This window comes from Pan troglodytes, chromosome 4 (assembly GCF_028858775.2).
Source record: "Pan troglodytes isolate AG18354 chromosome 4, NHGRI_mPanTro3-v2.0_pri, whole genome shotgun sequence".
Lineage (NCBI taxonomy): Eukaryota > Metazoa > Chordata > Mammalia > Primates > Hominidae > Pan > Pan troglodytes.
The window spans coordinates 47,680,751-47,693,247 of NC_072402.2; the positions used below are offsets into that span (position 1 = coordinate 47,680,751).

Below are 12,497 nucleotides of genomic sequence, written 5' to 3' on the forward strand. Positions count from 1 at the left end.
CCATATTTCCCAGGCTTCCCTATTGTTAGATACAGTCAGAATACCACCTTCTAGGCCATGAAATGTGAATGGAAGTGATGTGTGCCAACTTCAGGTCTGTCAGTGCACCACCCTCCATGCTCTTTCCCTTTCCACCAGCTAAATGTTGATGCCCAAGGCATCCTTGAAGGCCATGGGTTAAAGATCCCCCTGGATCCCTTAATGACTCTATGGAGCAGATCCTCCCGCAAACCCTTCATCTATGAGTGAACAATGCAATTCCATTGTATTTGAGCCATTGTATATTTATTTGGTGGTTGGTATATTAGCAGCACTGTAACTAATACATCTTCTATTTCTTATTCACTCATTTATTCATTCTTTAATAAGCATTTTTTCAAACACTTAGTACATTCCATATACAGAGTGAGGCACTGGGGAAATAAAAATGACTAAAGAAGGTCACAAGGTCTACCTAAACCAGATAATTAAAACTCAATATAAATGATCTCAGAGCAACATGTGTATGTCTTAAGTTAGTCACAGTGGAAAGATTTGAGACTTCATTTTCAGTCCTAGGCTACTATTTAATCTCTATATGTGTTAGCATTTTCATCTGTAATCAAAGGCAATATTCATTTCTGTCTCACGTAGTGTTGGGTGGATTAAATGGAATGAAACCATGTACATAAAACCAGTTGGCCAACTATAAAGAACTTTGCAAATTTTAATTTAGTTTATTGCAATTGTCCTAATCCCAGACCTGTTACTCATTATAGATTGTACTAGCATCCTCATTGGAGTTTCTGCCTAAAATACAATCTATTCTTAATATTGATAAGGTATGTTTCCTCTGTTTGAACTCAGATTGGTCATTTCCTTATTCAAAACATCTTCTGACTCCTGAACACTTACAAAATGAAAGTCAAACTTTTTAGCTTTAGTATTCAAGGCCTTACATAGCATGCATGCCCCCAAATTAATTTTCAAGTTTATATCAATCTCTATACAGTTCCAGATTTTTCTTCTATTTCACCTATCCTATGTCCTAGTGACACACATTATTTCTACCATATACTATGCTTTCTTACATCCTAGATTTTTTTTCTCTGTCTGGTTTTATCCTTCACCGCCCCCCCCCCCCGCCCCCACCAATCCCTCCCCACTGAACCTCTAAGATTTTTCAAGGTCCAGCTCAAACGCAACCAGTTCCCTAAAACTTTTTCCCCAAAACACTCTTCAGAACCTCATCCTCCTCTGCACTACCTTAGCACTGAATCTAATTCTCTTTTCTCTTCTACTAATGATGCCATCTTCATATTGAATAGCCTATTGCCTTTAGGAAGAATAAAGAAAAGGAAATACAAGCATTGTATTTAATGAAAACATATTACACTAAAGAAAAAAAGTTCAGGACACAGTTCAATTTCTTGCAGTTGGATAACCAAAATGGACACATTAGAAGAGCAAAGGAATTCTCCAGATAGGGAAAAAAAAAAAAAAAAAAAAAGCAAAAAAAAAAACAACAAAACTACTCTTATGTTTTAGGACCTATTAAATTCAGAGGATGCTGTATAAAAGCTATTACACAAAACTCTCATGTTGAAAGTCACTTTTATAATAATAAGTATAATCCCACCAGCAGAAGAGTAGAACTAAAGTTCCAAGTCATTAATTTGTTTCCCTAGTCAATTATTCTTTGCAGATTTCAGTTCGGCCTTACTTTAGAAATATGAAAGAAACAAATTTGTTAAATTGTCCCACTGATATCATCTAAAGCTTGTAAGTTAATATTTTTAAGGAAGTGGCCATAAGTGGCAAATTCGTCATTCATTTGCGTTTATGAAATAAAAAATATTCATAAAAAAATTTAAGTTGCCCTTTGCATCAACGGATAATTTGATTCTACTTTCTTCCACAGGATTTTTTTTTTTTTTTTGAGACAGAGTCTCACTCTTTCGCCCAGGCTGGAGTGCAGTGGCCAGATCTCAGCTCACTGCAAGCTCCGCCTCCCGGGTTCACGCCATTCTCCTGCCTCAGCCTCCCATGGGGTAGCTGGGACTAAGGCGCCAGCCACCATGCCCGGCTAATTTTTTTATGTTTAATAGAGATGGGGTTTCACCGTGTTAGCCAGGATGGTCTCAATCTCCTGACCTCGTGATCTGCCCGCCTCGACCTCCCAAAGTGCTGGGATTACAGGCATGAGCCACCGTGCCCAGCCCCACAGGATTAGGATTTTTAAAAAGGGGAAAGGGATGCTGGGTACACTATGTGTGTCTTCCGATTAGATACAGGAAGATTCACTATATCCATAAATAGTGAACTCATGAAAACTCTATTAGAATATACATACCATAGATACTATAGTAGCAGTATTTTCTATCGTGTATTCTTATAACAAACTATGCTAAAATGTAAGAGTTCCTTGGGGATATTTCTCTAACAAACAGAGAAGAGTGAATATAATCAGCCTATGAGTGAGGGGGTAGGAGTATATACCTTGGAGTTCTAAAAAATGATTTAAAAAATATTAACACTTTAGACAATTTAAATACATTATCCTGTAAATAATAGTGTATAAAATAGTTTGAGGCAACAGGTATTATAATACTCTCATAGGAATTAGGAAATGTTTTCTAGAAACCAATAAATTATATCTTTATATTGATCAAAACTTACAGAATTCAGTGCAGATCATTTCCTAAGAAAGCAAAATGAAAAACTGTCACATATACACACACATTGAACAATGAGTCAAGAGACACCAAGTGAAATATGAGTAAATATGCTAAATAGAGTAAGTGATCAAGTAAGTCACCAAGTAAACAATTCAACCAGTTTCCTCACCCTGTGGATTGTGGATTGCAGAGTCTGAAGTAATCAAATGCTGGTGGTGGGAAATGGGGCAACAGAAAGACAAAGCAGCCCTGGGCAGGCCCTGGAGCATGCTTACCTCCAAAAGTGAAAGGCCAAGAGAGGACTACAAGGACTGCCTGGGCTGGATGGGGTTGGACTCAGGCTCCTGGGAGTGAGACTGAAAGTTAAAATAACGTCATTCCAAGTGGGAGAATTGATTGCAGTAAAAATAGCATAGCTCAGTTAAGGGACCGTGTTCCCTTTAGGCCAGAATCACTATGGCAAGCTTATCTACACCACTAGGTAATCATCTAATCACTTGCCCTTTTCAGCTCTAAAATACAGAACAAGTAAAATGCTTCCTGCTGAAATTTACATTTTAAAAACTACAGCTGCCATTTTTATTTGAGCCTTTTCTTTGTCACAAAGCAACTTGGCAGATATCTTTGACATGTGATTTTTGCATCAAAGAAAATCCAGTGCCATTTTATATTGAGTATATTTTATTCTAGATTAAGAAGACAATGCAAATAAAAATTTAGGTGAAATATCGTAGTTTTTAAAAAGCAAAGCAACTAACATTTCCACATAGGAAGATGTGTTTTTAAGCACTTTTGCAAGGAAAAACAAGTCTTCCTTATAACAAAGACCCAATATTTTATCTAATCCTCAGGGGCAATGATAAAAAGTGTTCCTATGCATATATTCAAAATAAATAATTTCAAAAATTATTACATGTAGTTATATATTATTTTATCTTCCAGAGAGGTCTTCTCAAATCCAACTGTCAATGAACCATTATAATCCCTGACCCCCCACTCCCCACCCACCCATCCAAACCACCATGATTATTCCAGCCAATTCTCAAATATTCATCACAGTGTGGTTGGAATAGAGTTCATTTATCTTTTTTTCTTTCTGGCCTCATGTCTCTTTTTTTAGGGAGATAAAACTTAAATTAGATACAGTACAACAATTCAACCAATAGATCTAATAGATCTATTAAAGCATGGAGTTGATGCTAGTCAGTTACCAACTATTTTTACATGGCAAAATCAAAGTAAAAATTAGCTAAGTATTCTGTAGGTATTCTTGCCCCAACTCTAAGACTGAAGTGAGCAATAGAAACTCCTGCTATAGTGCAATGAGTTTCTTTCCTGTCTTTTGTTGTTGTTGTTGTTGTTGTTGTTGTTGTTCTTTTTGAGACAAGGTTTCACTCTAGTCACCCAGGCTGGAGTGTAGTGGCTTACTGCAGCCTCCACCTCCTGGGCTCAAAGTGATCCTCCCACCTTGGCCTCCCAAGTAGCCAGGACTATAAGCACACACAACCATACCTGGCTAATTTTTGTATTTTTTGTAGAGATGGGGTTTCCCCATGTTGCTCAGCCTGATCTCAAACTCCTGGGCTCAAGTGATTCTCCTGCTTCAGCCTCTCAAAGTGCTGGGATTATAGGCGTAAGCCACCATGGCTGCCTTTTTCCTTTTTTACAGATGGGGTCTCCATATGCCTCCCAGGCCGAACTTGAACTGCTGGGCTCAAGAGAGCTTTCCATCTCAGCATCCTGAGTAGCAAGAACTATGGGCATGCACCACCGTGCCTGGCTAGTGCAGAGAGTTTCTTAAAGAATGTTATTTTGCCTCTCCACTGGACGATGGCTCTACACTGTATCATGTTTTCCTATCTCAGAGAATGAGGTCTTGAAACAGAGTTGCATTTTGTTTGATTCAAGCTGGTTGTGCTCTTCATTGGCACAGAGGGTTGGCAATGATGGCTAAAATCAGATTTGGGCTTACTATGGTTTGCAAATTCTAAATGCCATCCTTGTCTCCCATTATATGGATAATTGAGACTTGGCTGTATTTGTCTTAAACTAAAATATAAAATTATTGCTCAAATGCTCTAATTAAAAAAATATAATGTTTCAACAGAGTTAAGTTTTATATCTTCTAAGACCATTCTCTGATTTGGTACCAGCACTTGTAATTAGTAAGGAATTATTTTCCTTATACACTCAGAGCATATTCAAAAGCTGCTGCTCTTAAACACGCTGTACTCTAACTTAGCAGCTCATTGGAAAGCTCTCAGGAATGTCCCCTGATACGTCCATCATTTTGTCTAAGTACAGTCTTATCTATTCCTTCCCGTCCTAAAATCGGCATGCATAGGCACCAACACCGTTCCCCGTCTCTATGCGGAAACACACATGATGAGTGCTACGATGTGTCTATGTACCCAATTCTATACTTACAATGAAAAAGGAAAAAACAAAAAAATCTACCTTTCTCAGAAACTGGAAAGCCAGGCATAGGCTATTTAGGCATCATAAATTTCTGTATAAATTAACAACTTATTAATTTCTGAAATATATATTTGATGTCTCACACCTAAGATTTCAATATCAGAAACAGGAGTCAGAAACTGACCTGTGTTTATTGATAAATCCAATGGAAAATTCTAGATTGCATCTACAGAGCATAAAATAGGCTCATATAATACTCCACAGCTGCAGTGCTTATGGAATAAACTCTTCTGAAAGAAAAACAGTAATGTCTGATGAACATTCAAAAGCTGTTCTACACATTTGCTGTGTGAGTTAAGACTGTAAGATTCCCAAATAATTAAATTTATATACATTAAATCTGCTTTTAATAGAATCTGTGATAAGACTTTCCATTATAACATTCCTCTGCAGTGGCTAGAAGTTGAATTTACTCAAAGACTGCAGAATTAGCTTTCTCCATGAGCGAATGTAAAGTTAGCTATGTCTATTTTAGAGTAATTTTGCATTTCAAGGTAAACAAAATGTTCAAAGTAAATCACATACTAATACTACAATGATATTTAAGAGTGATTCTCTATTCCACTCTCATGCTCCCTAGGCACACAGAATTACCTATTTTAAATGCACAGTAATATTTACCAAGATAAGAGGATAGAAGGAGGGGGCGTGGCCTGATACCAAAACAACATCCAAAGATCCCCTGTGTTTAGCTGACTGTTATGTCCTGTGTCGACGCTGGCAAGGTCATAAAACTCGTGGCATAATTCAGTCCTTCTAATCATAAAATGGAATGTTTGACACAGCTGAGTTCATATTTTTAAAAAGTTACTTTGAAGTGTCTCCTCTTAATCTAGACAAGATTGAAAAAAGAAAGAAAAAAAGTAAAGGAAGAAGAGGAAAGAAAGAAAAAGCCTAATGTGAAATGATATCTACTGAGTCCAAAGAAAACAACCAGGAAACAGCACAACAAAAAACAGAGGCAAAAGCAAAGCGGGAGGTTAATGCCCCTGGGTTTTAAAGAATAGAGCTATGGCTTAGTTATGCATTTCCAGCTAGAGAGAGGAGGGTTAAGTAGAAGAATGAGTGCATGCCACTAAAATATTCCACACAGATGGTGAGAGTTGAATGTTAGGGTGGGGGTGGAGATGGGAGAAATGTTAGGGCAATGGGTAAATACTATTCGTACCTCTAATATGAAGAATGTCACAGCTAGCAATAAGGTTGTGAGAGCCCTCTAACTTTTTGTAAGTGAGTCCCTCATTAGTATAAAATCAGGGCACAATTTTAGAGCAGGGACTGATTAGAAAAGTATTCACTTCAGAATGTCATGCTTTTATTAATTAAGGAAATAATTTCTCTTGTATGATGCATCTACAAAATTCAAAAGGAATAATAAATCCTCAGAACCAAGCACAGTTCTCATTCTGCAGTCTCTTTCTGGAGACAGTCCAGTATGAGATTATTGGGACTGTACAGATTTCACTGAAATGTAATTTTATATCTGTGCTGTAAGTTAGAAAGAGGGATATTTATATTTGTCTACCGGATTTATATTTTACTGTTTATTATTTTAAGTGTGACAGCACAGACTAACTCACAGCTTCTGCATCTTTGACTAACAGATTTAAAATAAAAATTTGCTGACACTTCCTGCATCACAGATGTCTAACTTCTGCGCCACAAATTAGATGTGGACATGTTCATGTAGCTACATCACATCAGAAGGCAGTCAGATGAGTTAATGGGTTAAAAAAAAAAAAAACAGCTAAGCAAACACACAGCTCAACTAGGTAAACACATTGCATGCGGTGGCTGGAGATTCTGCAGAGAGGATTCTAAATGTACCACAGTTCATTAATATTCTGTTGCACAGATAAAACATGGATCACATCTAATGAACGTCACAAATAACCCTTCTCTTGCACTCTAATCCATTGTAATGTCTTCTATTATTCAATGCAGACAGAGGCCTTTCTTTAGAAAAAGGCAACATAGGGATAAACAAACAGTAAGAGAGAAGGAGAAAAAGACAGATACACCATGGCCTACTGATACATTCTTTCACAATGAGCTGTTAAGATGTTTCCAGAACTGGGGTTTAGTAACTTTAAATATGCAGCAATGCTTTTCCTCTGACTGCAATGCAAAATGCTGGTCTGGGTGTCCACATTAGCTGAAACCAAATGCCATGCATTTAAGACATGTTCCTCCACCTCACACTGCAGTGCTCTGAGGCTGTCAGTACAAACAAATGCTAAATAGCTATTGGTCGCCAGAAAGCGAGTGCCATGCAGAAAGCATTAAAATATTAAAGACAGACAATACTTACTCCAAGGTCAGCCCCGGAATCTGTAGCCTTTCCCGCTGGGCTTTCATGGTTGTTATATGTTAGCACACTCTATTGTAACCATGACACACACTCCCTGCCAGCGTCCCGGTGATGAGAGAGAGCCAAACCGAACCTCTCTAAAGGACTGGACTAACACTCTCTCGAGGGGGAGGGGGAGGCTGCAAGTTTGGGTCCTTCCACCTCTAGCCGTAATCAAGAGATGTCAGCTGCTTTCCTCAGGTTAACGGCAGTGCACACTGCACTGATTTTGTTAAAGGAACGAGGCTTGCAGCTCTGCATATCAAGTAATTGGTTTCTGATTTTTTTTTTTTTTTTAAAGAAAGTCGCTCTACTCACAGACCCACTTTTCACCTCAGTGAAATGAAAAGTCCTTTTCACCCTGCAGACTGGGGCAAAAAAATAAAGCAACAGTGTCATACTTGTAAAAGAGTTTATCTCAGCACACGTCAACTATTCCCCACCTCCCTGTGATGCTCTCGAATAGAATTCAGCCACCCTGAGGAGGCTCGTCTTACACTTCCCTTGGTGGAGTTAACTAAATCACTCATAGTCCCTAAGAAATAAATGAGGAATAGTGCCACATAAAAATAATTAGATCTTTCTCTATATATGGCAATCATCAGAACGAGGAATAAACTAACTGCATTAATTTGGGGGAAGTCAGACTCCGTTGTGCGGCAAAGACTTGTGTGAACAGGCAAACCCGATGATAGGAAACTACCAACTGGAAATGCAAGAGATAGGCACTTGGATTTTTATTTTCGAAAAGCTCATTTTTAAGATCGCAGTGCTGTATACTTTACAAAAGCAATCTAATATGAATAAGGAGGGAAAGAAAGAACATGAATTTTGAAAGCCTGAAAGTTTCATCTTGTATTTATTAAAAGAACCTAATTTTTCACAGCATTCATAACTTGGAACTAAGTGTACTTCCACTGTAGTGTATGAAGAATGTAACTGACTTACTTCCTCTAATGCATTTTAAAATGTTTTAAAACTTGGCAACCCCTGGTTTGTTGAGAAGAAACACTAGAACAAATTAGAGCTTTATTTTATCAAGAATTCTAATTTTCAAGTACTACAAGGCATCTCTTTCTCTTTCTCTCTTTCTCTCTCTTTCTCTCTCACACATACACACACAGGCAAAGAGAGAGAGAGAGACAGAGCCAAACTGCGGTAAAATAGCAAGTATATTCAAGCAGTTATATTTCAAAGGCTATGAAGTCAAACTCTGTCTTTTTACAGATGAAGAAACTGAGGGCACACAGTTGGCGGCTATAATAGGACTAGATCCTGGTCTGTAAATTTACTCTTATCCCAGAGGTCTGCCTAGGCAGGGATGCCACAGGTAGCTGTTCAGGTTGTGCCCTGGGCAAGGAGGGAAGTAGGAACCAACATCTGGTCTGCTTTCCATGGTTTTATGCCTGCACCTGGCTCTGGGCTGCTTCCACTCCATTTTTCTCATTTTCACGAAGTCTCCCTCAGCTCTGTGCCCTTCTGGAGGGCTACCTGTTTCTAACTCCACAAAGGTGCATATGGGCCAGTGGAGGTTTATAGGATACTCTCAGAACTCTTTTCTACATCCTTAACTATCAACTTGCTCTGGGGCATTTGTTAATGCCCATTGTTAACTAGGTGCCAGCTTATCTCTCAGTGTGAGCTCACAGAACCAACCAATCCTCTTATCCTTTGGAGGTAACAAATCCATACTTGAAATATAGTCACTGACTCCATAGAGAGGCAGCTAGAGATGTAAAAGGTAATTGCAATTTAGTAGAAAAAAGCATCACAAAAGGAAATACTAAAAAGATATAATGGATCCCAGCTACTCAGAAGGTTGAGGCGGGAAGACTGCTTGAGTCCAGCAGTTTTGAGACCAGCCTGGGCAACACAGCAAGACTCCATCTCAAACAAACAAACAAGATATAATAGAACACAAAAAAGAGGCCTCAACTTTCCTTAGGAAAGTTGGTCGGGGAAAGTTCGAAAGCATGGGTGTCACAGCCAGATTATGATAAATAAAGAAAAGAAAAAAATCAGTTACCACCCTATAACAAAAAATAAAGCAAAATCCCCAAATTCTTTAACTTTTAAGGTACACCTTCATCTCAGGAAACACATTAGAATATTATTTAATAGCCTTCTACACACAGATCTTCTGAAGTAAACTTCAGTTCCATATAGCCAATGGACTGCAATACATTTTCACTTCTGTTTCCTTTTACTACCCCTAATTTAACATACCCAAAAGAAAACTCACCATCCTGCCCTCCAAAACTCCAAAATAAGCCTCCTTTCAATGTAAAATATCCAGAATGCCACCATTATTTCCACCTAATGTCAAAATACATTGACCCAAAATACATTGTATCTTGGCTAGATTATTCCTAACTGGTCTACTTCCTCCCTGGTACCCTCTACACCTTGGTGACCACATAAACTCCAGAGTGATCTCTTTCAGAATATGTCACTCTTCTGTTCAAAATCCTCCAACAGCTTCCCTGTGAGTAAAAGCCACAAATTTAGGACATTTGGCCCCATATGGGATAATCAAGCATCAATAGGAACAACAATGGTAATGTATTACAATATATCAAATGTTTAAAGTCACGAGTTCAAGAAGAGAAAATTACGTCACCTTGAGAGGATGCTAGAGAACTGCTGCAGTAATCTTGAAAACTGATACAGGGAAAGAATCAAGCACATCCCCTGCATTCCCTATGAGTTACACCTCACAGATGGGGAAATCATTCACTTTATAGATGCATTCCAATTGGTGAATAAAGGGGGAACTGCGGTCGTAAAGTATCAAAATTTTGTAGACTCTAAAGAACCCCAGGGAATCTAAGCCATGATCATCAGTGACTGCTGACATCACAAAGAGAGAAACCCTGGACGTTGTGAACTTCTCAAGACAACACACATGAAGTAGTCTTACCAAAAAGACTCCAGCACCCCTGGATACAACTAAGCCTCTACATCGAAATATCAAGTTACAGGTTAGAGACAAGGGAATGTGTTAAACAATATCACAGAGACATGATCAGCAAAAGCTAGATACGAAAGTCAGAACAAATGACCTGGTTTCTTAAAATTTTAATGGGGGGGGGGAAGATGGAAAGGGAACCCAAAGTTTAAAAGAAGGCCAGGCACAGTGGCTTATGCCTGTAATTCCAGCATGTTGGGAGGCTGAGGTAGGAGGATTACTTAAGGCCAGGAGCTCGAGACCAGCATGGACAACACAGCAAGACCCTGTCTTTACCAAAAAAAAAAAAAAAAAAAAAAACCTTAAAAGACATATCAACTAATTGTAATATATGAACTTTTTAATGGGTCCTGATATCAAACGAATAAAACTATAAACAAACACACACATAATCAGGCATTTAGGAAATAATCAGCATAATATTGTATATGTACACACTTCAGCCTGAAATATATATTGAGTATATGTATATACGTGTGTGCATATATATACACACATGGTTTGGATATCTGATAAAACTAGCCAATCATTTTAAAGTATAATATTGGACCATGATCACCTTTAATTCCCTTTCATAGACACATACAAAAATATTTACATATGAAGTAATACATATAGAGTTTGCTTCCAAATGATCTGGGGAGGGGGAGTAAGAGTATATAGAATTAAAGTGGCTTTGGTTACTATTTATTAAACTTGGGTAATAGGCAAATAAGGGGTTCATTATACTATTCTCTGTACTTCAGTGTATGTTTGAAATTTTGTCTTATAAAAAATTGAAGAAGAGTCTCACCAGGCCTCTAAAGCTCCATATGGTATGTTCATACCACACCTCCACATCCCCTCTTCTACAGCTCCCTCCCTGACACTCCTCACTACCCTTCACATATACCAAGCACACTCCTGCCTCTTGCCCTTTGCACTTACAGTTCCCACTGCCTAGAACTCTTCTCCCCTGACATGTCCAAACATCCTGCTCCTGAACTTCCTTTACATCTTGCTTGACCCTATTTGAAAACACAAGGCTCCCTCATCTAGTGTTTCTTTTTTTTTTTTTTTTTCTGAGACAAGGTTTCACTCTGTCGCCCAGGCTGGAGTCCAGTGGCACTATTATGGCTCACTGCAACCTCTGCCTCCACCTCCTGGATTCAAACAATCCTCTCACCTCAGCCTCCTGAGCAACTGGGACCACAGACACATTCCACCATGCCCAGCTAATTTTTGTGTGTGTATTTTTTGTAGAGATGGGTTTCACTATGTTGCCCAGGCTGGTCTCAAACTCCTGGACTCAAGTGATCCACCCACCTCGGCCTCTCTAAGTGCTAGGATTACAGGCATAAGCCACTATATCTGGCCTTTCTCCCTTTTTTTTTTTTTTTTTTTTTTTTGAGACAGAGTCTTGCTCTGTTGCCCAGGCTGGAGTGCAGTAGCGTGATCTCGGCTCACTGCAACCTCCATCTCCAGGGTTCAAGCGATTCTCCTATCTCAGTCTCCTGAGTAGCTGGAACTACAGGCACATGCCATCACACGCAGCTAATTTTTATATTTTCAGTAGAGATGGGGTCTCACCATGTTGGCCAGGGTTGTCTTGAACTCCTGGGCTCATGTGATCCTCCTGCCTCAGCCTCCCAAAGTGCTGGGATCACATGTGTGAGACACCACGCCCAGGCTTTCTTCTCATCTTGATGTATTTTTCACCTAACATATATTTATTTATTGTCTGTCTTCCCCTATCAGAGTGTAGGCTCCAAGAAGGCAAGTGTGTTGTGTGTTGTTTATAGCTGTTTAATCCCAGTGCCAAGAGCAGCCCACATAAATATTCAATAAATATGTGCTGAAAATGAATGAATGACCCTCCCTATATTGCAGAAACCACCAGTTCAGGAGATTTTTCATTGTTTAAATAATTGTAGCTCACCACAGTGTGACATAACTAAACAGTGTCAGAGCAATGACCTCAAAGAGTGGTCTTAAGAAAATGGAGAATTGGGACATGTTCAGATACCACATGAAGACCCAGAAAAGACCTTTGCCGGCTGGAAGG

The 12,497-nt window shown here is 38.8% G+C and overlaps 1 protein-coding gene across 31 annotated transcripts in view; it reads right to left on the bottom strand.

Moving 5' to 3' along the window:
* Positions 1 to 12,497, bottom strand: part of MAST4 (microtubule associated serine/threonine kinase family member 4) — a 575,831-nt gene that overhangs the window by 202,534 nt on the left and 360,800 nt on the right. For 14 of the 31 annotated variants that reach the window (XM_054684303.2, XM_054684302.2, XM_054684301.2 and 11 more), the window contains one exon: positions 2,933 to 3,013. The exons of 12 other annotated variants lie outside the window; for them this stretch is intronic. In XM_054684303.2, the coding sequence (XP_054540278.2) occupies positions 2,933 to 3,013 (81 nt within the window). 5 more of the 31 variants (XM_054684312.2, XM_054684315.2, XM_054684314.2 and 2 more) reach the window with 5 other exon arrangements.